Source organism: Sapajus apella, unplaced genomic scaffold (assembly GCF_009761245.1).
Source record: "Sapajus apella isolate SASKATOON/1434 unplaced genomic scaffold, GSC_monkey_1.0 scaffold12, whole genome shotgun sequence".
Taxonomy (NCBI): Eukaryota; Metazoa; Chordata; class Mammalia; order Primates; family Cebidae; genus Sapajus; species Sapajus apella.
The window spans coordinates 195,067-219,614 of NW_022436952.1; the positions used below are offsets into that span (position 1 = coordinate 195,067).

The following is a 24,548-nucleotide window of genomic DNA, read 5'->3' on the forward strand; positions in this document are numbered from 1 at the left end:
CACTGCCAAGTCCTCACTTCTCACTTGAGGGCTGATTGCATCCAGGATGACTGAAACTCAGAAAGTCAGGCCGGGTCCAGTGGCTCACACCTGATATCCCAGCACTTTGGGAGGCCGAGGTGGGAGGATCACTTGAGGCCAGGAGTTTGAGACCAGCCTGGGCAACATAGCAAGACCCCACCTCTACAAAAAATACGAAACTCACCAGGTGTAGTGGTGTGTGCCTGTAGTCTGCGCTACTCAGGAGGCTGAGGTAGGAGGATTATTTGAGCCAGGGAGGTGGAGGTTGCAGGAGCCAAGATCGCACAGAGCACTCCAGCCCAGGCGACAGAGTGCAATTCTGTCTCAAAAAAAAAAAAGAGAGAGAAAAGAAAATGAGAAAGTCTTGTCCTTTCAGAAGAACTCCGCCCTCTGCCCACAAAGTCTCCCTCTGGGACAACCCGCCCCAACCCGTGATCTGAGCTGTGTGGTCTGAAATAACATCATACGAGGTCTGCCCTTGGCTCACTTGGTTCCTGCTGACATCTGTCCTGGGCTCCCCACTTTCTCCCAAACATAAATTTGAATGAGGACACATATGGACCTTGGGGAGGGGAATCTGATCTCTCCTCCCTTAGTGCTCTAGGAAGTGGTAGAGCAGTAGTGACAAGAGGGACCCCAAGGAAAGAGGAGGACGGGCTGTGAGTGTGTGAAGGACCACTCAGGGCACAGCTCAAGGCATCTTGGGGCCCTGCTCAAGTCCCCCAGATGCCAATCTTTCTGACCCTCTCTGTCTACCCCAGGGCATAGCCAAAGGGAGGCAAGACTCTCCTGCCTTGCTTCCCCAGAGGATGGCCTAATACCAGGCGCTTGGAGGCCTTCAGATGAATCAAGTCCAAGTTGGAAGAAAATGAGTGAGGGTTGCTCTCTTCTATTCCTGGAAAAGCATAAACAAGAGTAAATGTGGACCAGGCGAGTTGGCTCACACCTGTAATCCCAGCACTCTGGGAGGCCGAGGTGGATGGATCACTTGAGGTTGGGAGCTCAAGACCAGCCTAGCCAACATGGTGAAACCCTACTAATAATACAAAAATGAACTTGGCGTGGTGGCGGGCACCTGTAATCCCAGCTACTCAGGAGGCTGAGGCAGGAGAATCGCTTGAACCTGGGAGGTGGAGGTTATAGTGAGCTGAGATTGAGCCACTGCATTCCAGCCTAGGTGACAGTGAGACTCCATTTCAAAAAATAAAAGAGGCCAAGTGCGGTGGCTCATGCCTGTAGTACCAGCAATTTGGGAGGCTGAGGTAGGTGGGTCATCTGAGGTCAGGAGTTTGAGACCAGCCTGGCCAACATGGAGAAACCCCATCTCTACTAAAAATGTAAAATTTAGCTGGGTGTGGTGGTGGGCGCCTGTAATCCCAGCTACTTGGGAGGCTGAGGCAGGAGAATCACTTGAACTTGGGAAGCAGAAGTTGCAGTGAGTCAAGACCGTGCCATTGCACTCCAGCCTGGGTGATAAGAGCAAAATTTTGTCTCAAAAAAAAAAAAAAATGTGACATTGGGCAGAGTTAGGAAAGAAACATCCACATGCAGCCAGGGCAACAAGAATGATCTAGAACATGTGGTGTGAGTGGAAAGGACCAGCATCCAAGCTGCTGTGCCTCTGCCTGGGTGTCTGGTGGGCTGCCAGGGGGTGGTGCCTGCAGAAGAGCCAAACAGCTGGCCAGACTCTCCTCCTACGCCAGATGATGCCATCTGTTGTCCCACCCTCAGCCAGCTGTCAGTCCTTCCCGGGCCCCAGGAGAGGTGCCCCATTAGTGCCCCCTGCACTCAGCTGCCTCTGACTCCTGGGGCAGGCAGAGGGGCAAGGGAACAGGGCGCAATGGCTGGGTCAGGGAGTCAAGGCCTTCACTTGGCATTCACCGCCACAGGTCATAGGAAGCCAACTCAGTGTGGGCCCAGGGTTTGGGACAGATCCCACCAGCTGGAGCAAAAGGCACCTCCAGCCCCCTCTGGCCAGGGCCTCTCTCTTTTCCTTACCAGCACAAAGGCCTAGGTGGAAGGAGGGGCTCCGATCCAGTGGCCTGCCAGCTGTGCAGGCAGTTTGCCAGGTCGGAGTGCCCGCTCTGGCTGTACCAGCCCAGAGGCCTTGGGGAAGTCGCTGCTCTCCTCTTACTGCCCTTTCTCTGTGATAGGTGAATTAACATCATAAAGAGTGTGGTCCTCAGATGGGCTCAGGGAGCTTGGCGAGAGAGCGCGTGTGAAGCCCTGGCAGTGTGCCGCCCGGGGCAGGTGCTGGTCCGCTGGGCATTCTTTTTCCTGGGAAAGCTTCTTTGTGGCTTTGCTTTCTCCTCTGCAAAGTGGGGGTTTGTAGGAATCCAGCGTGACCACAGGTGAAGGCCTCAACATAGTTCCTGGAACCGAGGTCTTCCCTAAATGGGATTCTGGCTCGGATTCCGAGTTCCTGCCCTTTGCTCACTTCACAGGGCTCAGCCCCCTGCAGGCTGGTGTAGGAAACCGTGAATGGCTTTGCAGTGGCGGAATATGCCCACCTCTGTGTCCCTGTCCTTGAGGCTCTTTTACTTGAGTTTGAACTTCAGGCTGGTGGCCATAGAACCTGACACTCTGGCTTTACAGAGTCTGGAGAGGACCAGGGACTTGCCCAGGTTCCCACAGCCCCTCCATGCCGGAGCTGTGCTGGGACACTCTCCTTTGTGTGCCCAGAGTGATGGCCACAACTCACCTTCCTGTCTGTTTGGAAACCCCTCTTCATTCTTGCTGGTCTGTGCTCATCTTTCAGTCTCTGCCTCTTTAGAAACCGGAGCCTGTGCAGGAGAATCCCTTGAACCCGGGAGGTGGAGGTTGCAGTGAGCCGCGATCCCGCCACTGTACTCCAGCCTGAGCGACAGAGCGAGACTCCCTCTCAAAAAAAGAAAAAAGGAAACCAGAGCCTATGAACAGGTGACCAGACCCTGGTCACCCCCCAGGAGCAGAGAAACTGGGGGTGTGGGTGGGGACTGGAGGGGAGGGGCACGGCAGGGGCTGAGAATGCCGCTGCTCTGGCCCGGGGGCCTGGGCCGGGCTGCCTACAGAGGAGCCAGTGTGCCCAGACATTAGGGCTTTGTGAGCTGAAGGACTCGGTGTGGGGATGGTTGTTTTGTTGAGCTGACGTTGTTTCAGGTTGACTGAATGTCAGTGTCTTAGTGTCCAGGAGCCACCTCTTTAGAGCCAGCCAGGGTCTTAGGGAGAGTGTGGCCAGGGATTCCTGGTCTGGATCAAGGAGGGGAGGGGCTGCCTGTGCCCTGTGAGCGCTGAGCGGGTCCTTGTGGAGAAGACTGCAGCGGAGGAGTGAGTCCTAGCACAGATACCAAGAGAGACGACAGGAGCAGGTGCCCTTGCACCCTGGGGCCAGAGCAGAAGGGCCTGGCCAGAGTGGAGGATGGACAGAGGCAGGACAGGGACTTCTGGAGGCCAGTGCCTTCCTGCCGGGGGAAATGGGAGCTCTGAGGACACAGCGATCAAACCTTCCTCCGTAAAGGAAGAGCAGAGAGAACCCTGGGGACCAGGAGGGCCCTGGGAGGCCTTGGGGGCTGGCCAGGCGGGTGGGGTGGGCCACACTCACAGCTGTCCAGATGTGGGTGAGAGATAACTCTGTTTACTGGGCACCCGGTGGGAGCAGAGCGGGGGGTGGGGGGTGGGAAGGGGCTCCCAGGGCCAGTGGGGCGGGCAGATTAGGAGGCGGGGGAATGAGTCAGGGGTTTGTGAGCTGCCCCCAGGGTGCTGGTGCTTTCAGAACCAGTGGGAACGTAGCTGGTCGCAGAGGGCACCGGTGGCTGCAGGACTTCGCCGAGGGATCCTGAGGCTCGTGAGCAGGTGGGCAGGGCAGGGAGGGGCTGGGAGGGTCCCTCGGTGCCTGCCCTGAGGGTTTCTGCAGGTGCCCAGCCTGAATCTATGCCCAGGTGGGCAAGGCTCCTGACGTCCAAAGGGGTGCAGGTGGGTGGGGTAAGAATGTTACCATTCCCGTGCTGGCCCTAAGGGGGAACAGGTCCATTGGCACCTGAAGAGAGGAGGGTGGCAGGTGGCTCACGGCAGCAGAGGTGTGCAGGGCTCTGGTGTGTGTGTTGCAGGGGGCAGGGTATTGATATCCTCCAATTGTGGGTCCTCGTCAGCTTGTTGGATCCCACAGGCTCAGGTCTCATCCACCCCAGACTCCTCCTTCCTTCTTCATTTGGGTCCTCGGGCCACCCCACCTCCCACCTAGGAAGCAGGATGTCAGCTGACACAGCATCCCCTATGGGATATTTCCAGGGGTCTGCCTGGGCACCTGGCTCCATGCCCAGAGCAATCAGTATTGCAGGGAACTGTGGAGCCTCCCACAAACCGAGAATCTTGAAACCCTTAGCTCGGGCTAATTCCATGGGAACTGAGGCCAGATCAGAGAGGGAATGAAGATGACAAGGCTGACCCTAACCCCAGCAGTAGGTTTGATGACAGCAACGTTTTCATGGACCCCCTTGTATGCCAGGCACTGTTGTAAGCGCCTCACAGATGTAAACTTCCTTAATGCTTACAGCAGGTCTATCAGGTGGCCATCGTTATTATCACCCCGTTTTACAGATGAGAATACTGAGGCACAGAGAGCTGAAGTCACTTGCAGTTAGTAAATGGCAGGGCTGGGCTTTGAACCTGGGCAGTCCAGCTGCAGAGTCCGTGCTCTTAACCACTAACTCTAAACCGGCTGACAGTTGTTTTCTGGGAAGCAACTCAGCATAGTGCTTAGGGATGTGGCAGAATCAGGTAGGCCAGGCTGTAACCTGCCTCTGACCCCTACCCGCTGGGTGGCCAAAACAGGCAAACAACTCTGAACCTCAGCTTTCGCATCTGGAGAATGGACTAATGACATTACTCTTCTTCCTCTTAGAATCCCCAAACCACTTCACAGAGAGCTTCATGGATTCTAAGAGTTAAGGCAGCACAGTTCTGTGTGCGGTTGAAGCTGATTACACAGAGGTGGTGTCACACCACTAGGAAGCTGTCCCTGTCATCTGGTTAACCACTACACCCCCCCCAGGGTCTTCCCAGCTGTGCTATACCTTCGAGGCTCAGATGTCCTGCTCACCCTTATCTGGCCTGGCCCTGGCCAGCTGGCTGGCTGGCCAGGTGTCTGGTGCACTTCCAAACTTGGGGCAGGGATCTGGGTCCAGGCCCTTATCAGTGGTAGGCAGCACAAGGCCTGCAGCTGGGGGGCAGCCAGGCTGGTGGGTGGCAATCCAGGTCATGGGCGCACCCTGTACGTCTCCAGCCGAGGTAAAGGCACCTCCATTTTCCCCTCTTGTTTCTCACTGATGTCTCAGAACCCTGGCGGGAAGTCCCCCCCATTATACAGATGGGGTGACTGAGGCCGAGAGACTGGAAGCTGCCAGCCCGTCAGTGGCAGAGGGGCAGCCTGGACCTCTGGATTCTCCAGCTCTGAGGGCCCCTCTGACCATCCACTCCTCAAATGGGCAACCAAGACCACAGTCCCAGCCCCATGGGTGAGACTTTTAGTACCTAATGCTTAGACGCCCTTGAGGCCACTCAGGATCTGAGGCCTAAGAAGGTGCATGAGCAAGTTCAGAGAAGGAAGAAAGTGAATAAAGATGGAAGAGAAGGCCAGGCGAGGTGGCTCACGCCTGTAATTTCAGCACTTTGGGAGGCCGAGGCAGGCGGATCATCTGAGATCAGGAGTTCGAGACCAGCCTGACCAACATGAAGAAACCCTGTCTCTACTAAAAATATAAAATTAGCCAGGTATGGTGGGCGCCTGTAGTCCCAGCTACTTGGAAGGCTGGGGCAGGAGAACTGCTTGAACCCAGGAGACAGAGGTTGCAGTGAGCCAAGATTGTGCCACTGCACTCCAGCCTAGGTAACAGAGCAAGACTCCATCTCAAAAAAAAAAAAAGATGGAAGAGAAAGAAACTTTGGGAGAAGCAGAGAGGGAGGAGGTAAAGAGGGAGAGAGAAAAGGTGGGTAACCAGGGTCCTCAGGAGGAAAGCCAAGCCCTGCAGTAGGGACTACCCCCTCTTTAGGCTCCTGGACTCTTCTTCCCCACCCCGTCACTTGCCCCATCTCCCTTTCTCCAGTCTGATGAGACCCAGTAATCACCACCCTACCCCCAGGACTACAGGTCAACCATTCCTCAGAAAGCAGATTCTCTGCACAGCCCTTTCTTTTTTTCTTTTGAGATGGAGTCTAGCTCTGTTGCCCAGGCTGGAGTGCAGTGGCACGATCTCGGTTCATTGCAACCTCCGCCTCCCAAGTTCAAGTGATTCTCCTGCCTCAGCCTCCCGAAGAGCTGGAACTACAGGCCCGTGCCACCACACCCGGCTAATCTTTTTTTTATTTTTTAATTTTTTTTAGTTTTAGTAGAGACAGGGTTTCGCCATGTTAGCCAGGATGGTCTCGATCTCTTGACCTCGTGATCCACCCACCTCGGCCTCCCAAAGTGCTGAGATTACAGGTGTGAACCACTGCGCTCGGCTTTTTTTTTTTTTTTTTATGAGATGGGATCTTGCTCTGTCACCCAGGCTGGAGTGCAGTTGTGCAATCTCCACTCACTGCAACCTCCGACCCCCCGGGTTCTAGGGATTCTCCTGCCTCAGCCTCCCAAGTAGCTGGGATCACAGGCACCCACCACCACGCCTGGATAATTTTTATATTTTTAATAGAGACAGGGTTTCACCTGTCAGGCTGGTCTCAAACTACTGACCTCAGGAGATTTGCCCGCCTCGTCCTCTCAAAGTGTTGGGATTACAGGTGTGAGCCACTGTGGCCGGCCTGCTCAGCCCCTTCTGTATTCTGCTTCCCGCCCCGTGCCCGCACGTGGCCTTTTCCTGCCTTGCTCAGTCCACCTGTGTAGCTCTGCCAAGCCATGCCTCACACCTGGGCTCCTAGCCCTTCAAATCTCACCTGTGCTTTAGGGCCAGCTCCCGTGACTGCCTCCTCCAGGGTCTCTCCTGCCCCCGGGAGCTGCCAATGGGTCCTGCTCTTCCTCCTGCCATGCAGATCCTTGGCACTCAGCACATTCGGCCCCTGGGGTCCACGTCACCTCGGCAGCACTGAGGCAGCCCCGTATTCCCGGTTTGCCTCCCTGTCAGGGCTAGGAGCTTCTAGAGAGTAGGAATGGGCCTCGTTCAGCTCAGCACCCTTCCCCCAAGCCCCCAGTGCTCAGCATGCCAGGCACAGAGTGAGAACCTTTGTGGGCCCAACCCAATTCCCTGTCACCACAATGCCCTGTGCTTCAGTGGGCGAGGGGGAAAGGAGTCCCCTCCACACCCAGTCTGGGGCCACCTTAGGTGACCCTGTCCTCCCCTTGGGCCTGCCCTCACGTTCCTGGGAAGGGCACACCGTCTCTCTGCTAGGTACACAACTAAGAAAACGGAGCCCCAGAGCTCAGAGGCCTCTTGGCTGGGGCCTAGTCATCCTGGCTCCCCAGTCCCAGAGCCCAAGCCTGCAATAGGGAGCCATTCTTACAGTCATTCAGCAAATGTTTATTGAGCGCCTACTATGTGAGGAGTGGGGAACTTCGTGGGGATTGAGACGTACAGGGTCTTTGCACTTCGGTGGCGTCCCTTCCAAAAGCATCGTCACACAATATGAACACAAATCAATCAAGAAACCATTTTGTTGTTGTTGCTGTTTGTTTGTTTTCTTCTGAGAGAGTCTCACTCTGTTGCCCAGGCTGGAGTGCAGTGGTGCCATCTCAGCTCACTGCCACCTCTGCCTCCCAGGCTTAGGCGATCCTCCCACCTCAGCCTCTCAAGTAGCTGGGACTACAGTTGTGCACCACCATACCCAGCTAATTTTTGTATTTTTGTAGACACGTGGTTTTACCATGTTGCCCAGTTGGTCTCAGACTTCTGAGCTCAAGCAATCTGCCCACCCCAGCCTCCCAAAGTATTAGGATTATAGGTGTGAGCCACCACGCCCGACCAAGAAACCGTTTAAAAATTAGTCAGGCATGGTGGTATGTGCCTGTGGTCCCAGCTACTCTGGAGGCTGAGGTGGGAGGATCACTTGAGTCCAGGAGTTTGAGGCTGCTGTGAGCTGTAATCATGCCACCGTACTCCAGCCTGGGTACCATAGGGAGACCCTCTCTCAAAAAAAGAAGGAGGAGGAGGCAGAGAGGAAGAAGAAGAAAGAAAGAAACCAGCCCAAGCTGAGGCAGTGAAACCCTGTTTCTACAAAAAAAAAAATTTTTTTTTAATTTGCTGGGCACTATGTCATGCCTGTAATTCCAGTTACTCAGGAGGCTGAGTCAGGAGGATTCCCTGGGCCCAGGAGTTCAAGGCTGCGGTGACTATGATCATGCCACTGCACTCTAAGCCTGGGTGACACAGTGAGACCCTGTTGCAAAAAAGAAGAGAGAGAGAGGAAGAAAGAAAGAGAGAGAAAGGAAGGAAGGAAGGAAGGAAGGAAGGAAGGAAGGAAGGAAGGAAGGGCTGGGCGCGGTGGCTCATGCCTGTAATCCCAGCACTTTGGGAGGCCGAGGCAGGTGGATCACCTGAGGTCAGGAGTTCAAGACTAGTCTGACCAACATGATGAAACCCTGTCTCTTTAAAAGAAAAAAAAAAAGAAAGAAAGGAGAAAGAGAAAGGAAGGAAGGAAAAAGAAAGAGAAAGGAAGGATGGGAGGGAAAGAAAGGAAGAAAGAAAGAGAAAGAAAGAAGAAAGGAGGAAAAAAAGAAGGAAGAAAAGAAAGCAGAAAATGACAGATTGGGTCAGGGTGGTCAGGGAGGGCCTCTGAAGAGCAGACATCTGGGCTGAGATGCACGAAGGGCTGAGGTGTTGTGGGGAGGGCGTCCAGGACGTGGACAGCAAAGACCCTGGGACAGGAAAGGGCTTGGCAAGGTCTAGGAGCCACAGGAGGTCACCATATGGGCAAGTTGGCGAGAGAGCAAGAGAGACAGGGTCCAAGATGGGGCCAGGGAGAGAAGTAGGACCACATCATCCAGACCTGTGACCGCTCCCAAGGATGCTGCAGCCGTGCCCAGTGGGCAGCCGCTATTTCTAAGAGAAAAGCATGCATTTAGAGCCCCTCAGGGGTGCTAAGCCCCCTGAAGAAGGGACCAGTCATGTCCCCTGGCATTGCCTGAGTCCCAGAGATGGGTAGGAAGAGGCCAGGTGAAGACTGGAGAGTGAAGGAGGAGTTGGAACTGAAGGTCACCTGCCCGTCTTCCCCAAACATCCTTCACTTGTGCCAGCCAGACTTACTCTTCCCTGCACTGCCCCTCTCTCATGGCCCCTGCCCACCTACCTCACACCTGCAAATCCAGCTCCTTCTCATTCCCTCCACACTTCCTTTGACCCTACCACCTCCAACACGTGGATCCCATCCACTGATACGTGGCCTCCTCTGGAGGAGGACCCGGACACTCTGGAATGTGCCCCACTCAGCCTGTGCCCTCTGCTGCAGGGACCCGCGGTGCGGGTTATGCTGGGGGCTTGGATCACCGTGGACAACTGGACACTCAGGACTGCGCTATGGATGAGCTGCAGGTGGGTGTTTCCTGGCGTCGCAGTACTCCCACCTGGAGGCTCTGGGGACCTGGCCCTAGCTTCCTATCTTCCTTGGGGGTTGAAGAGCCCCTCACAGCCCAGCCTCCATGACCACTTCCTGCAGGATGATTACGAAGACGTGATGGAGGAGAATCTGGAGCAGGAGGAATATGAAGACCCAGGAGTCCCCGAGCCTCAGGTGGAGGAGCCAGCAGGTGAGCTCCCTCTCCCTCCCTCTGCTGGGATGAGCTGCTGAACTCTAGACAGGAACAAGAGGGGCCCTTGTCCTCTCCCCTTCTCCACAGTCCTCCTCCCAAGCCCCACAGGCAGTTCTCCCCAAAATTCCAGCTGATTGAAGGATAAACAATTTTGTTTGAAATGACCACAGGAGGTGGCTGGGAGAGCAGGTCAGTCACCCATCCAGTGCCCCTGCAATGTGTGAGAAGGGCGGGCAGCCCGTCTGGGACAAGGGCGCTAGCCACATGCCATCTGTGCCCATCCAATGCCAGATTCCAGGCCAGAAACTGGGCCTGTTCTTGGGGAAAGAGGTCCTGAGAAACGAGGGGCTTGTGGGGACCCTCCTGGGCAGAAGGACACCAGGAACCACCCTGCCTTCCCAGGCCAGCCCAAGGTCTTAGGTGGGAAGCCCCAGGCAGGACCTGTTTACTGTCAACAGGACTTAAGTGCTGGAGATTGGGATTGAAGTTAAGAGGCCCCTCTGGGAAATGAGGGCTGGGGGTGGGGCGGGGGGAATATAAGGGGCTGACCCACCCTGGTTCCTGAGCTCAGTGAGACACTGCGCTGGCTGGCGGGCTCATTGAAACAGGTGGGAAGCGGGAACAGAGTCTGGTCTCAGGGGGCAGGGGAGGGAGGAGGTCCTTGGAGAGTCCTGAAAATTGCCATTCATAGCTCTGCAGTCACCTTTGAGAGGTCCCTTCACTTCATCACTGCGGAGGGGCTCGCCCCCCACCCTCACCCCGCCCCACCCCGGCTGGGTCTCAGGTGTCCTCCACAAGGCTCAGATGGGGAGCCCCAGGCTGGTCCCAGCACATGTGTGGGGAGCCCCATTCTGCTGAGTGGCCAGTGTGAGATGGGGCACCAGAGGCCCAGCCAGGGGCACTGGGAAAGAGGGGGCATCCACTCATGCCTGGGTATCTAAGGCTCACGGTGGGTGGTGAAGGGCCTCAGGCAGGGGACAGTCAGGGCGACACTGACCGACCTCCGGTTTTCAGCTCACTACACCGAGGCAACAGCCACAGACTACCACACCACATCACCACGCCCTGGTACCCACGAGGTGAGGACCCCAGCCTCCCCCTTGACTCTCATGCTGGCTCTGGGACCCACCATTTGACCAGAGGAAGAGAAGAGCAAGGGGATGGAGGCAGCTTCAGGCTGGGGGAGACCCTGCAGCAGACAGAGGAGTGAACATTCCAGGAAATAGGTGGGAGGGAAGAGGACACCCCACTGATGGTGAGGCCTGGGCCTCCTTCCAGGAGCACCATGGGCAGAGATAACCTGACTGCGGAGGGCTGAGTCTCCAGGCCCTCAGGCCCTGGCTGGGCCATCGGGTGTCACTGGGGAAGCACAGAATTAAAAACTTGCTCTCCTCTGCCCAGGCCCCCCAGATCCCCGCTGGGTGCAGGACTGTCTAGCTGGTTAGGAATTTGGGCCAGCCCTCAGCTATGGCCCTTGGAGCAGTCACCTGGTCCCAGGGACATGCTGAGGCGCATCCATGCAACAATCGCAGAGGCTGGAGACTGATCGATGACGCCAAAGTCCCCTTTAGCCTCAGCCTGCCAGGCCCCCGCTTCCCACTCCTCTCCCTCCCCGTGGCCTCTCCAGCATCCCTTTGGGTCGGGGTTCTCCAAATACCTTCTGCTATGGGGTGAGGGCCTGGCCAGGAAGTTGGGACATAGGGGAGTGGTGTGAGCTATATCTAGGGACCCCTCAGCACAGGGATCCAAGCCCCAAAAGCATAAGCCTCTCTCAAGAGCAGCTGGGTGCCCACTATGCCCTGGGGTTTCAGGCTCCCCATGGCCATGCCCGGGGCCTGATGGACTAACTCAGGTCTATGGGGCCACAGGTCTATGTGGAGCTGCAGGAACTGGTGATGGACGAAAGGAACCAGGAGCTGAGATGGATGGAGGCAGCACGCTGGGTGCGACTGGAGGAGAACCTGGGGGAGAACGGGGCCTGGGGCCGCCCGCACCTCTCTCACCTCACATTCTGGAGCCTCCTGGAGCTGCATAGAGTCTTCACCAAGGGTGAGCCTCCTGGGCCCCTCTGGCCCCCTGTAGGTGAGGCTTGTTGTTGGGGGCTGTGGCCCAGCCTCCCAGCTCACTCCTCCACCGCCTGCAGGTACTGTCCTCCTGGACCTGCAAGAGACCTCCCTGGCTGGAGTGGCCAACCAACTGCTGGACAGGTTTATCTATGAGGAGCAGATCCGGCCTCAGGACCGAGAGGAGCTGCTCCGGGCCCTGCTGCTCACACACAGGTGCGCTGCCTGCCAGGGCCTGGATTCCATATCCCACAGCCCACTTCCCCAGCCCACTTGCCCCAAGCTTTCCCCTGGGGCCCAGGTGGCCCTTCCCTCACCAGGCAGGGGCCCACTTTTCCTCTACTATGGCTCCCACCTCTGACACCTTGAAAGGGATGGCCATGTCCCATGCTCAGAGTTGGGGCTGCTGGTCCACAGGAGGACAGACCCTCAAGGCCCTTTCCTCTAGACACTCTTTTGATCCTGCCTAGTCCTTCCAGACAGAGGCACCCACTTACATCTGCATCACCCTTGGAGAGGAGGCTCTGATTCTCCTTCCGTCCCAGGCTCTCTCTGGTTTGGTCTGGAAAGTCCCAGATATCTACCTTTGATGTCTACCCTAGTCCCCTGATGCTCACCCTTGATCCCTCCCACCACTGAGAGCTCAGCCTGAACAGCTTACTCAGCCCATGTCCCCTGTCTATCCTGCAGCCATGCTGGAGAGCTCGAGGTCCTGGGGGGCGTGAAGCCTGCAGTCCTGACGCGCTCTGGGGATCCTTCACAGCCTCTGCTCCCCCAGCACCCCTCACTGGAGACGCAGCTCTTCTGTGAGCAGGTGAGTCAGTTATAGGGTCAGGGTCAGGGTGGGGCAAGGAGAGAGCTTCCTCAAACACCAGCAGAGGTCCTGATCAATCTGCCACAAGCAGGGGACCAGAAGCACCCCTGTGCCTGGGGTGTGCCAGGAGAGTTGGGGAACCGCCCCCCTCCTGAACATGGTGGCAAGCAAGAATGGGAAGGGAAGGAAGGGGAGGAGGCTCAGGTCTCCCAGGATCAGAGTGGACCAAGGACTCCCTTCACCACCCTCCTTCCCACAGGGAGATGGGGACGCAGAAGGGCGCTCACCATCTGGAATTCTGGAAAAGATTCCCCCGGATTCAGAGGCCACGCTGGTGCTAGTGGGTAAGAACAGGTGTCTCTACCCTCAGCCCTCCACACCCCTTGGGTCCTGGCCCAGCCTGTCTTTCCCTCAGCCTGGACCCCCACATCTCCATCTCTTCAGCACACCCACCCTGGGCCCCTCTGCCTGGCCTGATCCTTTGTCCCCAACAGGCCGTGCCACCTTCCTGGAGCGGCCCGTGCTGGGCTTTGTGCGGCTGCAGGAGGCAGCGGAGCTGGAGGCGGTGGAGCTGCCCGTGCCCGTGCGCTTCCTCTTTGTGTTGCTGGGACCCGAGGACCCCCACGTCGATTACACCCAGCTCGGCCGGGCTGCTGCTACCCTCATGTCGGAGAGGGTGAGGAAGGGCCGGAGAAGGATAGGTTGGGGAAGTTTGGGAGCTGGGCAGTGGCTGAGGCCCGCTCTCCAGCCTGGCCTGGGTTGCTCTGGGTTCACTGGTTTGACCCATTCAGCCTAATCCAGCTGCTGCCATCCCACCTGGCGGGCAGTCAGGTGTGTGCGGTCCGGCCCAGCTCTGTCTGCCCTGGCCTGGTCTCCTGTGGTTGGCTTTGGCCTGGCTTGGTCCGGTCCAGTCCACTCTGACCTGGTTCTGCCTGGTCCGGTCTGGTTTGGTCAGGCCTAGGCAGCTGTAGTTGCTTCTAGTCTGCTTAACCCACTGGGTTAGCTGCAGTTCCTTCTCCTTTCCCCACCCAGGGCCGGTGTCTGTCCCCCCAGAGCCCTTTCTTAGTGGGGAGTAGGGGCGAGAGGGGGCAGAAAAAGCAGTTCCTGGCAATGGGAGCTGCATGAGGGGCTTCTGGTCCCTGGAGGCCCTGGCTGTGGGCTCCTGGGTCCTTTCCCTCTGTAGGTCCGGGCAGCCCTGACTCTCTCTCCTTCCACTAGGTGTTCCGCATAGATGCCTACATGGCTCAGAGCCGAGGGGAGCTGGTGCGCTCCTTGGAGGGCTTCCTGGACTGCAGCCTCGTGCTGCCTCCCACAGACGCCCCCTCTGAGCAGGCCCTGCTCAGTCTGGTGCCCGTGCAGAGGGAGCTTCTTCGAAGGCGCTACCAGCTCAGCCCTGCCAAGCCAGACTCCAGCTTCTACCAGGGCCTAGGTACCTGCCCTGCCCAGCCAAGGCTTTCTGAGCCCCCATCGGCCCCCAAACACCTCAGCACAGCCTCCCTCTCCCATCACGTGCTCTTCTTACTGCTCCTCTGCCCACATTGCCCGGCCTTCATGGCCACCCCATTCCCATCAGACAATCTCCGCTATGCCCTCCAGTCCCCTCTCCCCTCACCTCCTCCAGCTACTCCCTCTGACCTTGCTCTTATCCTCCACCACAGACCTAAATGGGCACCTAGGGGGCCCTGAGGGCCCAGACGATCCTCTGCAGCAGACAGGCCAGTTCTTCGGGGGCCTGGTGCGTGACATCCGGCGCCGCTACCCATATTACCTGAGTGACATCACAGATGCGTTGAGCCCCCAGGTCCTGGCTGCCGTCATCTTCATCTACTTTGCTGCCCTGTCACCTGCCATCACCTTCGGTGGCCTCCTGGGTTAGTGCCAGTACCTGTCTCCCTAACTCTCACCTGTGACCCTCTGGCCTCTGTCTCGGTCCTGACTTCTAACTCTATCTGACCTTCCAGACCCCTGCATCAGCCTACCCATCACTTGCCCTATGAGCCCCTGGAAATGATCTCCTGACCTTGACCCCACTGTGACCTCTACCCACAGGAGAAAAGACCCGAAACCAGATGGGCGTGTCGGAGCTGCTGATCTCCACTGCCGTGCAGGGCATCCTCTTCGCCCTGCTGGGGGCTCAGCCCCTGCTCGTGGTCGGCTTCTCAGGACCACTGCTGGTGTTTGAAGAAGCCTTCTTCTCGGTAGCTCTGTCCTCACCCCACGGACCCTGACCCTGTCATGTCCCCTGCCCCACCTGCCTGATGCCCGGTGCCTTGCCCTGAGGCCCTCTTTGTCTGACTGACTTCCTCTGGCCACCCTGCAGTTCTGCGAGAGCAATGGTCTGGAGTACATCGTGGGCCGCGTGTGGATCGGCTTCTGGCTCATCCTGCTGGTGGTGTTAGTGGTAGCCTTCGAGGGCAGCTTCCTGGTCCGCTTCATCTCCCGCTACACCCAGGAGATCTTCTCCTTCCTCATCTCCCTCATCTTCATCTATGAGACCTTCTCCAAGCTGATCAAGGTGGGGGCCTATGGGGATGTTAATGCATATGAGAGGCTGTGTATGTGACTGGGCCTGGGCCACTGGCCGGGCATGGTGCTCACGCCCATAATCCCAGCACTTTGGGAGGCCACGGCGGGTGGATCACCTGACGTCAGGAGTTCGAAACCAGCCTGACCAACATGATGAAATCCCAACTCTATTAAAAATACAAAAATTGCTGGGTGCAGTGGTTCACACCTGTAATCCCAGCACTTTGGCAGGCCAAGGCAGGTGGATCATAAGGTCAAGGGATCAAGACCATCCTGGCCAACATAGTGAAACTCCGTCTCTACTAAAAATACAAAAACTAGCTGGGCGCGGTGACAGGCACCTGTAGTCCCAGCTACTTGGGAGGCTGAGGCAGGAGAATTGCTGGAATCTGGGAGGCAGAGGTTGCAGTGAGCCGAGATCGCGCCACTGCACTCCAGCCTGCGAGACAGAGTGAGACTCTTTCTCCAAAAAAAAAGTCAGCCAGGTGTGGTGGCATGCACCTGTAATCCCAGCTAGTTGAGAGGTTGAGTCAGGAGAATTGCTTGAACCCAGGAGGCAGAGGTTTCAGTGAGCTGAGATCGCGCCATTGCACTCCAGCCTGGGTGACAGCGAGACTTCGTCTCAAAAAAGCAAAAAGACTGAGCCACTGTGTGTGTCTTCACACATGTGTCTCTGCAGCATTTGTGTGGCTTTGCTTCCACCTGTGTAGATAACCATGTGACTGTGCATATGACTGTGGCCACCTATGTATCTGTGTGGTCACATGTCTGCACACAGGACTGTGCAGCTGTGTTGACTGTGACTACGTATGTGTTGGCACCTGCTGCCTGCGGCCAGCATTCTTGCTGAGGCATGAGAGGGTGTCTCTGTGTGCATATGTCCAGTTCATGATCACACATGATGTGAGCAGTGGGTAAGTATGGGCGTGATGCTGAGCATGTGAAAGTACATGCACAGGGAGAGCAGGGGGGACTCTGGAGCCTCTGATGTCCCCCACTCTCTCTCCTGCGCTTGTCCTCAAGAGCTGCAGGGTTTGCGGATGGAGTGCCCAGCTCCTTGGCTTGCCTCCCGTCATCTTAAGCTCTGCATTTTATATGGAAGAAGAGTGGACCCTAAGTGTTGTCCCTTGATTTTGTTGGGTGGGCAGTCTTTCTGTGTCCAGGTCTTTTAACCTCTTTTTAGACACTTCCCTGACCCTTGTTTCCTGACTTCCAGCCTTATGTCTCCCAGGTCCTGGTGTGCATGTGTGCACACACACACTTATTGCCGCCCATGGCTCTCCCCACCCAAACCTAGGCTGTCTTCATTCCTGAAAACCAAGCTGTACAATCCTATTTCTCCTCTGTTACCATGTCAATTGAGGAAGAAGACAGACAGATGGATGGATGAATAGATAATGGATGGATGGCTGATTGATGGATAATGAATGGATGGATGATGGATAGATGAATGGATGGATGCATGGATGGATAAACGCATGGATAGATAGATGATAGATAGGTGGATGGATGGGTAGATGGATAATGAATGAATGGATGAATAATCGATGGATGATCAATGGATCACGGACGGATGAATGATGGATAGGTGGATAAATGGATGGATGATTAATTCATAGATGGCTGAATGAATGGATGGTATTGCCGGGTAGAGTTAGCGGGTGGTACTTTCCAGCCCAAGCCAAGGCTGGAGAGAACAGAATGCCTTGGTCTTCTGCTGCAGATTTTCCAGGACCACCCACTACAGAAGAATTATGACTACAATGTGACGACAGAGCCCAAACCTCAGGGCCCCCTGCCCAACACAGCCCTCCTCTCCCTTGTGCTCATGGCCGGTACCTTCTTATTTGCCATGATGCTGCGCAAGTTCAAGAACAGCTCCTACTTCCCGGGCAAGGTCAGCACACCCTCCCTCCTCACCTGTCCTTGCCAACACTGCCCTGTCCCAACCCAGCTTCCCCAGTGCCCTTAGCTTCCCTTCTTTATCAGATTCGCATTCCCAGTTCCAAACTCCCCTGGCCCTGGCTTACCCAGGTTTTCATTCTGCCGGGAAGCCCCTCCCCCTTTCGTGGCATGCCCGGCCTGAGAACTGCTGGGGGAAGAAGAAAGAAGGCAGACGTGGCTGAGGTGCAGGACAGGGCATGAGATGCTGGTTCACCCCCTGGAAGAGCAGGGCCCACTGGGTGAATACAGGGCAGGAGGGAGGCAGGAGCGGGAGTGACTGGGCACTGACCACTGGTCCTTTCACCTGCCTCTAGCTGCGTCGAGTCATCGGGGACTTCGGGGTCCCCATCTCCATCCTGATCATGGTCCTGGTGGATTTCTTCATTGAGGATACCTACACCCAGGTGACCCCTCCTCCCAGCCCTCAGACCATGATATGCACCAGGTGCTCATTTCTACCCCCCAGCATGCCCCTTCCCCAGAATAGCTCTCGCCAACCTGAAGCCAGCTAGGACTACCTCTACCCCATCCTTGCCTCCTCTGGGAGCCCCATGTGCTTCTTACAGCCCCAGAGGACCCCCTCTGGCCAAAGCAACTGGCTGGGCCAGGTTGCTGCCTTCATTCCTTAACTCAGAGCAGTAGGAAGAAGTATTCTTTGAAGCCAGGCAGATCTAGGCATGAATCCCAGCTCTGCCATCAAACAGCTGTGTGATGTGGGGCAAGCTACATAACCTCTCTGATTCTCTGTCCTCATCTATAATGTGGGGAGCAAGCAGATGTATGTAAAGGGATTAGTGCAGTGACTAGGTACAGAGCAAGTACTCAGTGTAACTAAGTTCCCAAGTGCCCCCAACCCAACTGCCCAACCCCCAGGACTCTGGTTCCTCCTGCTCCCACCCTTCCCCATCCCCTTGCCCCTGGCATTCTTACCTTCAATCCCCTCCCACAGAAACTCTCAGTGCCTGATGGCCTTCAGGTGTCCAACTCCTCAGCCCGGGGCTGGGTCATCCACCCGCTGGGCTTGCGCTCCCACTTTCCCATCTGGATGATGTTCGCCTCCGCCCTGCCTGCTCTGCTGGTCTTCATCCTCATATTCCTGGAGTCTCAGATCACCACGTGAGTGACAGGGTGGGGGCTGGGCCTGGGAGGGTGGGAGGCAGGGACCTTTCCCTGGCAGTCTCCCAGGCAGGAAATAGACCCAGGACTGCAAGCTAGTGCTGGTGGGACCTGAAGTTGTATAATTTGGAGAGCTCCTTTTAAGGAAAAAAAAAATGCGTCGGACACAGTGGCTCATGCCTGTAATCCCAGTACTTTGGGGGGGTCAAGGTGGGTGGATCACATGAGGTCAGGAGTTTGAGACCAGCCTGGCCAGTATGGTAAAAATCCCATTTCTACTAAAAACACAAAAATTAGCTTGGTGTGGTGATGTGTGCCTGTAGTCCCAGCTACTCGGGAGGCTGAAGCAGGAGAATCACTTGAACCCGAGAGGCAGAGGTTGCAGTGAGCTGATATTGCACCACTGCACTCCATCCTGGGCAACAGAGCGAGACTCAAAAAAAAAAAAAAAAAGAAAAGGAGGCCGGGCGCGGTGGCTCAAGCCTGTAATCCCAGCCCTTTGGGAGGCCGAGACAGGTGGAACACGAGGTAAAGAGATCGAGACCATCCTGGTCAACATGGTGAAACCCTGTCTCTACTAAAAATACAAAACATTAGCTGGGCATGGTGGCGCATGCCTGTAATCCCAGCTACTGAGGAGGTTGAGGCAGGAGAATTGCCTGAACCCAGGAGGCGGAGGTTGCGGTGAGCCAAGATCGTGCCATTGCACTCCAGCCTGGGTAACAAGAGTGAAACTCCGTCTCAAAAAAAAAAAAAATAAATAAATAATGCAAAATGACAACTAAAAAATTAGGTGCTGGATCTTGGAGGGGCCTGTACAAGCAAAGCCCCCTGAAGCTGAAGCTTCATTCCCTGCGAATCAGCCTTGGATGTTCTGAAGGCATTTCTGCTCTTAAGATTCTGGATTCTCAAGATAGGGTGGAGGGAGGAGAGCCAGGAACTCAAAGAGGGAGGGGCACAGAAGACAAAACGGGGCTATGAGGACACCAAGTATGGAGAAGGAAGGAGGGGCGGAGGAGGCAGGGGAGAACCCCGCTTACCCCTCACCTTCCCCCACCCCAGGCTGATTGTCAGCAAACCCGAGCGCAAGATGGTCAAGGGCTCCGGCTTCCACCTGGACCTGCTGCTGGTAGTGGGCATGGGTGGAGTGGCTGCCCTCTTTGGGATGCCCTGGCTCAGTGCCACCACCGTGCGTTCTGTCACCCACGCCAATGCCCTCACTGTCATGGGCAAAGCCAGCACCCCGGGGGCTGCAGCCCAGATCCAGGAGGTCAAAGAGCAGCGGATCAGCGGTCTCCTGGTCTCTGTGCTTGTGGGTGAGTGAAAGCTGGGTCAGCTCTCCACCATCCTCCTGCCCCATCCCATTCCCCCACCCCCGATCCCTTCCCCTTCCTCTTCCGACCCAGCCAATTCTCCAGCCTCACCCAACCTGCACCACTTCCCCACATCTCCCCAGCCTCCGCTACTCATGAGGGCATCCTGGAGGAAAGGCCAAGACACTGAGCTGGGCGTCTGAGCAGGAAGGAAGGGAGCTCGACTCCCGAGCCTTCTCCAGACCAGACCCCACCTCTGACTTACAACAGAAGTCCAGTGAACTGTCGGTTCCAGCCCTGCCCTGCTGCTAACCCAGTATCCCTCCTTGTCTCTGGGTCTCAGTTTCCCTGCCTGCACAGTTGGAGCGTTCATCAGATGTCCCCAAGTTCTCTTCCAGCTCAGCTGCTCCATGACTGATACAAGGGGCAGAGCTCCAGGCATAGTCTGGAGGTGCGGAGAGAAGAAAGAAGGGTCACTGGGGTTGACTTCAGCCCTGGAACAGCCAAAAGTTGAGCTGGGTTCAGTGTGGGCAGTGCCATGGCTGCAGATAGAATGGTTCAGGGAAATTTCTTAAAGAAGGCAAAGTTGATGGCATTCTGGACTGGGGTAAGGAGAAAGATGCCTGTCTTTGACCTCTGTGACCTCCATTAGGGTAAGGGAGTGGGCTTAAGTCAGGCAGGAAGGCTTTGACTCCCTGCAGTTGTGTGGCCTTAGGCAGGTTGTTTACCTCTCTGAGCCTGTTTCCTCATCTGTAAAATTGGGGTAATACCTCTAAAAAGGACCCATAGAGGCCAGGTGCGGTGGCTCATGCCTATAATCCCAGCACTCTGGGAAGCTGAGGCAGGTAGGTCACTTGAGGTCAGGAGTTGGAGACCTCACAATGGTCCACGAGTGAAACATGGTGAAACCACGTCTCTATTAAAAATACAAAATTAGCCAAGAGTGATGGTGCACGCCTGTAGTCCCAGCTACTTGGGAGGCTGATGCAGGAGAATTGCTTAAGCCTGGGAGTCAGAGGTTGCAGTGAGCCAGGATCGTGCCACTACACTCCAGCATGGGTGACAGAGCGAGACTCCTTCTCAAAAGCAAAAAAATGACACATAGAAATGGCTCCAGGTCAGGCGTGGGATCCCAACATTTTGGGAGGCCAAGACAGGAAAATCACTTGAGCCCAGGAGTTCAAGACTAGCCTGGACAACATAGTGAGACCTTGTCTCTACTAAAAATTAAAAAAAAAAAAATAGGCGTGGTGGTGTGTGCCTATAGTCCCAGCAACTAGGGAGGCTGAGGCAGGAGGATCACTTGAGACCAGGAGGTCAAGGCTGTTGTAGCCGAGATCACACCACTGCACTCCAGACTGGAAAACAGAGCAAAACCCTGTCAAAAAAAAAAAAAAAAGAAGAAAGAAAGCAAGCAGGAAAGAAGGAAGGAAGGAAGAGGAAGGAAGGAAGGAAGGAAGGAAGGAAGAGGAAGGAAGGAAGAGGAAAGAAGGAAGAAAGGAAGGAAGGAAAAGAAAGAGAGAAAAGAAACAGCTCCATATGGTGCCTGTGTTTTACTCCCAGCCCCAGATAGGGGCCTGACCCCCACTGGCACCAGGGCTCAGGCAACCTGGGCTGAGTGTGCGCTCCCCACAGGCCTGTCCATCCTCATGGAGCCCATCCTGTCCCGCATCCCCCTGGCTGTGCTGTTTGGCATCTTCCTCTACATGGGGGTCACATCGCTCAGCGGCATCCAGCTCTTTGACCGCATCCTGCTTCTGCTCAAGCCACCCAAGTACCACCCGGATGTGCCCTATGTCAAGCGGGTACAGGGCCCTTTTCTGGCTGCCCAGCCTGGGGTGGTGGAGGGTACCGAGCACAGTGGGCACTGACCCCAGCCTTCGCCTGCAGGTGAAGACCTGGCGCATGCACTTGTTCACGGGCATCCAGATCATCTGCCTGGTGGTGCTGTGGGTGGTGAAGTCCACGCCAGCCTCACTGGCCCTGCCTTTCGTCCTCATCCTCACCGTGCCCCTGCGGCGCATCCTGCTGCCTCTCATCTTCAGGAACCTGGAGCTTCAGTGTGTGAGTGGCTGCCTGGGCCTGGGGCACAAGAGCTGGGAGCCTGTGAGGGGCGAGTCTCAGAGCCAGGACAGGCAGGACGGCGTCAAGGGTAAAGTCTGGGGCTAGGGCTGGGGTCCAGGCTCTGGCCTGCCGTGTCCTAGCATACAATCTGGAGCACAGGGCCTGGTTTCTCTGTGCCTTCATTTTGCTCACCTGTAAAGGGAGGAATGATGGCAGGGCCGGGGAGAGAATCAAGAGGCAGACAGGGTGTACTGCACGTGAGCTGTTGGGACCCCGGAGCAGCAAGTCCCGCCGTCTGCCAAGTCATTTGGGACAGAGTCGCTCCTCTAGTAGAATTCTTCCACAGTGTGACTCAGGTCACTGTGGGACTGCCCTGGTGAAGAGGTCCCCTGCTCCCCCTCTTCAGTGGCTCCCCTGCCAGAGTCCACATCCCCAGGGTTGCCTCCTGCTTTGACAGTCACTCATTCAGGCCAGTGCTAGAGGCTGGGGGGATAGAACAGGACAGGTCCAAGGTTCACAAGAGCCACACCCGATCCTAACTCCAGAGGTGACTTTCATGCCCCGGGAGGGCTCACCTGGCCCCAGGGTCCCTCACCCTCTCTCCATCGTGTCCCTCCCCTCCAGCTGGATGCTGATGATGCCAAGGCAGCCTTTGATGAGGAGGACGGTCAGGATGAATACGACGAAGTGCCCATGCCTGTGTGAGGGGCAGGCCCAGGCCCTAGACCCTCCCCCGCCATTCCAGTTCCCCACCTTCCCAGGAAAAGCAGAAGTTCATGGGCACCTCATGGACTCCAGGCTCCTGGAGCAGCAGCTGAGGCCCCAGGGCTGTGGGTGGAGAAGGAAGGGGTGTCCAGGAGACCTACCGCAAAGGGCAGCCCAGCTTTTCTGGCTGGAGATGGCTGATGGGGCCCACATTAGGTGTTTGCTCCACAGTCCCTCCTGTTGCCACACTTTCACTGGGGACTCCATGCTGGAAGACAGATCTGAGCCCTACCTCTTCCCAGCACAGGCAGGGGTGAAGCAAAGGCGGGAGGTGGGTGGGGGCGGGGTGCTTGCTGTGTGAACTTGGGCAAGTTCCTTGACCTTTGCGGCCTATACTTCCTCTTCTGTAAAATGGGTATATTGATGATAATATCCACATTACAGGACGGCTACTGAGGACCAAAGACACATGTAAAACAGGGCTTTGTAAATTCCTCAGGGACCATTCTACAGCAGTCATCATTTGTCTTTGAACCTGACCAAAGTCACATGGCTGGGGTTTGAACTGAGCCGGGCAGCTAGGATTTGAACCAGGCCTTCTGACTTCGAGGTCAGAGCTCTGTCCTGTGTCAGTCATTCGTCCACCTTCCCTTCCCCACTCTGCTCCCAGCCCCTACCTTGAGACCCTCTTCTCTGGACCCAGAGAGAGGCGTCCTGGTGAGGATGATCAGGGATTGGGGCTGGGACTCAGGCCTCCTAAGTGTTTGGTTACCTCCCTCCAAGCACTCATTAGTTCACTCATTCATTCATTCCACAAGCATTTACTGAGGGCCCTGGACCCAGTGGACTCTGAGGGGACTGAGATAAGCCCTTCCCTGGGGTGTGGGTGGGGGGCAAGGTACAGTTGATTTTAGATTTGGATAGGGAGTGGGAGAAGGTGGGAAAGTAGGGGTGGGACAGGGAGGGGGTTTGTAATTTATTAATTGTGTATTTTCTAAGAGTTCTCATCATACTTTGGCTTCACACACACCTCCAGGCCCCTCATTTGAGACCCACTATCCCCAACCCCATCTAAACTGAATCCTAGGGAGAACCCAGATCTGACCAATTGGGGTGGGAGACAGCGGGCTCTCCAGAACATGGGCAAATTTATTTTTTTATAAAACAAAAAGATAAAAATAGTTGAAAGACGTGGAAGTGGTGAGAGATGGAGGAAACAGAATCAGGGAGTGGCAAAAAAGAGAGGAGGCAGCCGGGCGCAGTGGCTTACACCTGTAATCCCAGCACTTTGGGAGGCCGAGGTGGGTGGATCACTTGAGGTCAGGAGTTCGAGACCAGCCTGGCCAACATGGTGAAACCCTGTTCTACAAAAAATACAAATATTAGCCGGGTGTCATGGTGGGCACCTGTAATCCCAGCTGCTTGGGAGGCTGAGGCATGAGAATCACCTGAACCCAGGAGGTGGAGGTTGCAGTGAGCCGAGATCACACCACTGCACTCCAGCCTGGGCAACAAAGCGAAATCCTGTCTCATAACACACACACACACACGCACACACACACAAGGAAGCATTAGCCTTGGGGCCACACACTCAACATGTGTGTGTGGTGGGTTCCAGCTCGACACTGGGTGTCATTGTTTATACCTCCCAAGCTAGCTCAGTCCATGGGAGGCTCTCCAGGCGCCCCTGAAAGCTGACACCCACCTTCCACCACTTCCCCATGCTACACTGCAGTTTCCTCATCTGTAAAATGGAGATGATAATGGTACCTACCTTGTGGGGTTGTTATAAGGATTAAAGGAGACAGTGCAAGTAAAGGCCTTGCTTAGTGAAGAGCCCAACCTTGGAGCAGAGCTACTGGAATCATTATCCTGATTGGGATGTCCCTGCCCCTCCCTCCCCTTGCTCCTTGAACATGGCCAAGGCAAGTGAAAAACAAAAATCATTCACTCTGCTAGCACCCTTCCCCTTGATGCCTGGGAATAGGTTTTGCCAATAAATGCATCTGCGTTGGAGTGGGTGCCTTGCTTGAATTCCTCTTCCCAGAGTCGGGGGTCCCGAGGGTCTTGGCTGAACTAGGTGGGCATGGTGTATGTGGCACGGACCCAGCACAGGGCTGCATCTATGCAGCAAGGGGAGCCAGGCTGAGGTGTGACCCTGAGCCCTAGGGTGGGAGACCAGCACCCAGAGATTGGGTGGAGAGCAAGAAATGAGATCACGCTCTGAGAATCCTTCCTCTCCTGAACAAGCAAGACCAGTGGGGGTGGGA

At 56.0% G+C, this 24,548-nt stretch overlaps 1 protein-coding gene across 4 annotated transcripts; it reads left to right on the forward strand.

Moving 5' to 3' along the window:
- The first annotated feature begins 3,705 nt into the window (after positions 1 to 3,705).
- SLC4A1 (solute carrier family 4 member 1 (Diego blood group)) lies at positions 3,706 to 24,294 on the forward strand. 4 transcript variants are annotated; one of them, XM_032279421.1, is made up of 20 exons: positions 3,706 to 3,852; positions 9,433 to 9,515; positions 9,640 to 9,730; positions 10,748 to 10,812; positions 11,602 to 11,782; positions 11,877 to 12,012; positions 12,487 to 12,610; positions 12,870 to 12,954; positions 13,105 to 13,286; positions 13,829 to 14,039; positions 14,269 to 14,481; positions 14,660 to 14,808; positions 14,931 to 15,125; positions 16,860 to 17,033; positions 17,395 to 17,484; positions 18,030 to 18,196; positions 19,259 to 19,512; positions 21,145 to 21,314; positions 21,400 to 21,573; positions 22,198 to 24,215. In XM_032279421.1, the coding sequence occupies exons 2-20, from the start codon at positions 9,501 to 9,503 to the stop codon at positions 22,276 to 22,278; spliced, it is 2,757 nt and encodes a 918-aa protein (XP_032135312.1). In that variant the 5' UTR covers positions 3,706 to 3,852; positions 9,433 to 9,500; the 3' UTR covers positions 22,279 to 24,215. The 4 variants fall into 4 exon arrangements, with proteins under 4 accessions (XP_032135312.1, XP_032135311.1, XP_032135314.1 ...); XM_032279420.1 differs by having other exon boundaries at positions 9,433 to 9,730; positions 22,198 to 24,294; XM_032279422.1 differs by lacking the exons at positions 3,706 to 3,852; positions 9,433 to 9,515; positions 9,640 to 9,730 and adding an exon at positions 10,318 to 10,341 and having other exon boundaries at positions 22,198 to 24,294.
- The last annotated feature ends 254 nt before the right edge of the window (positions 24,295 to 24,548 follow it).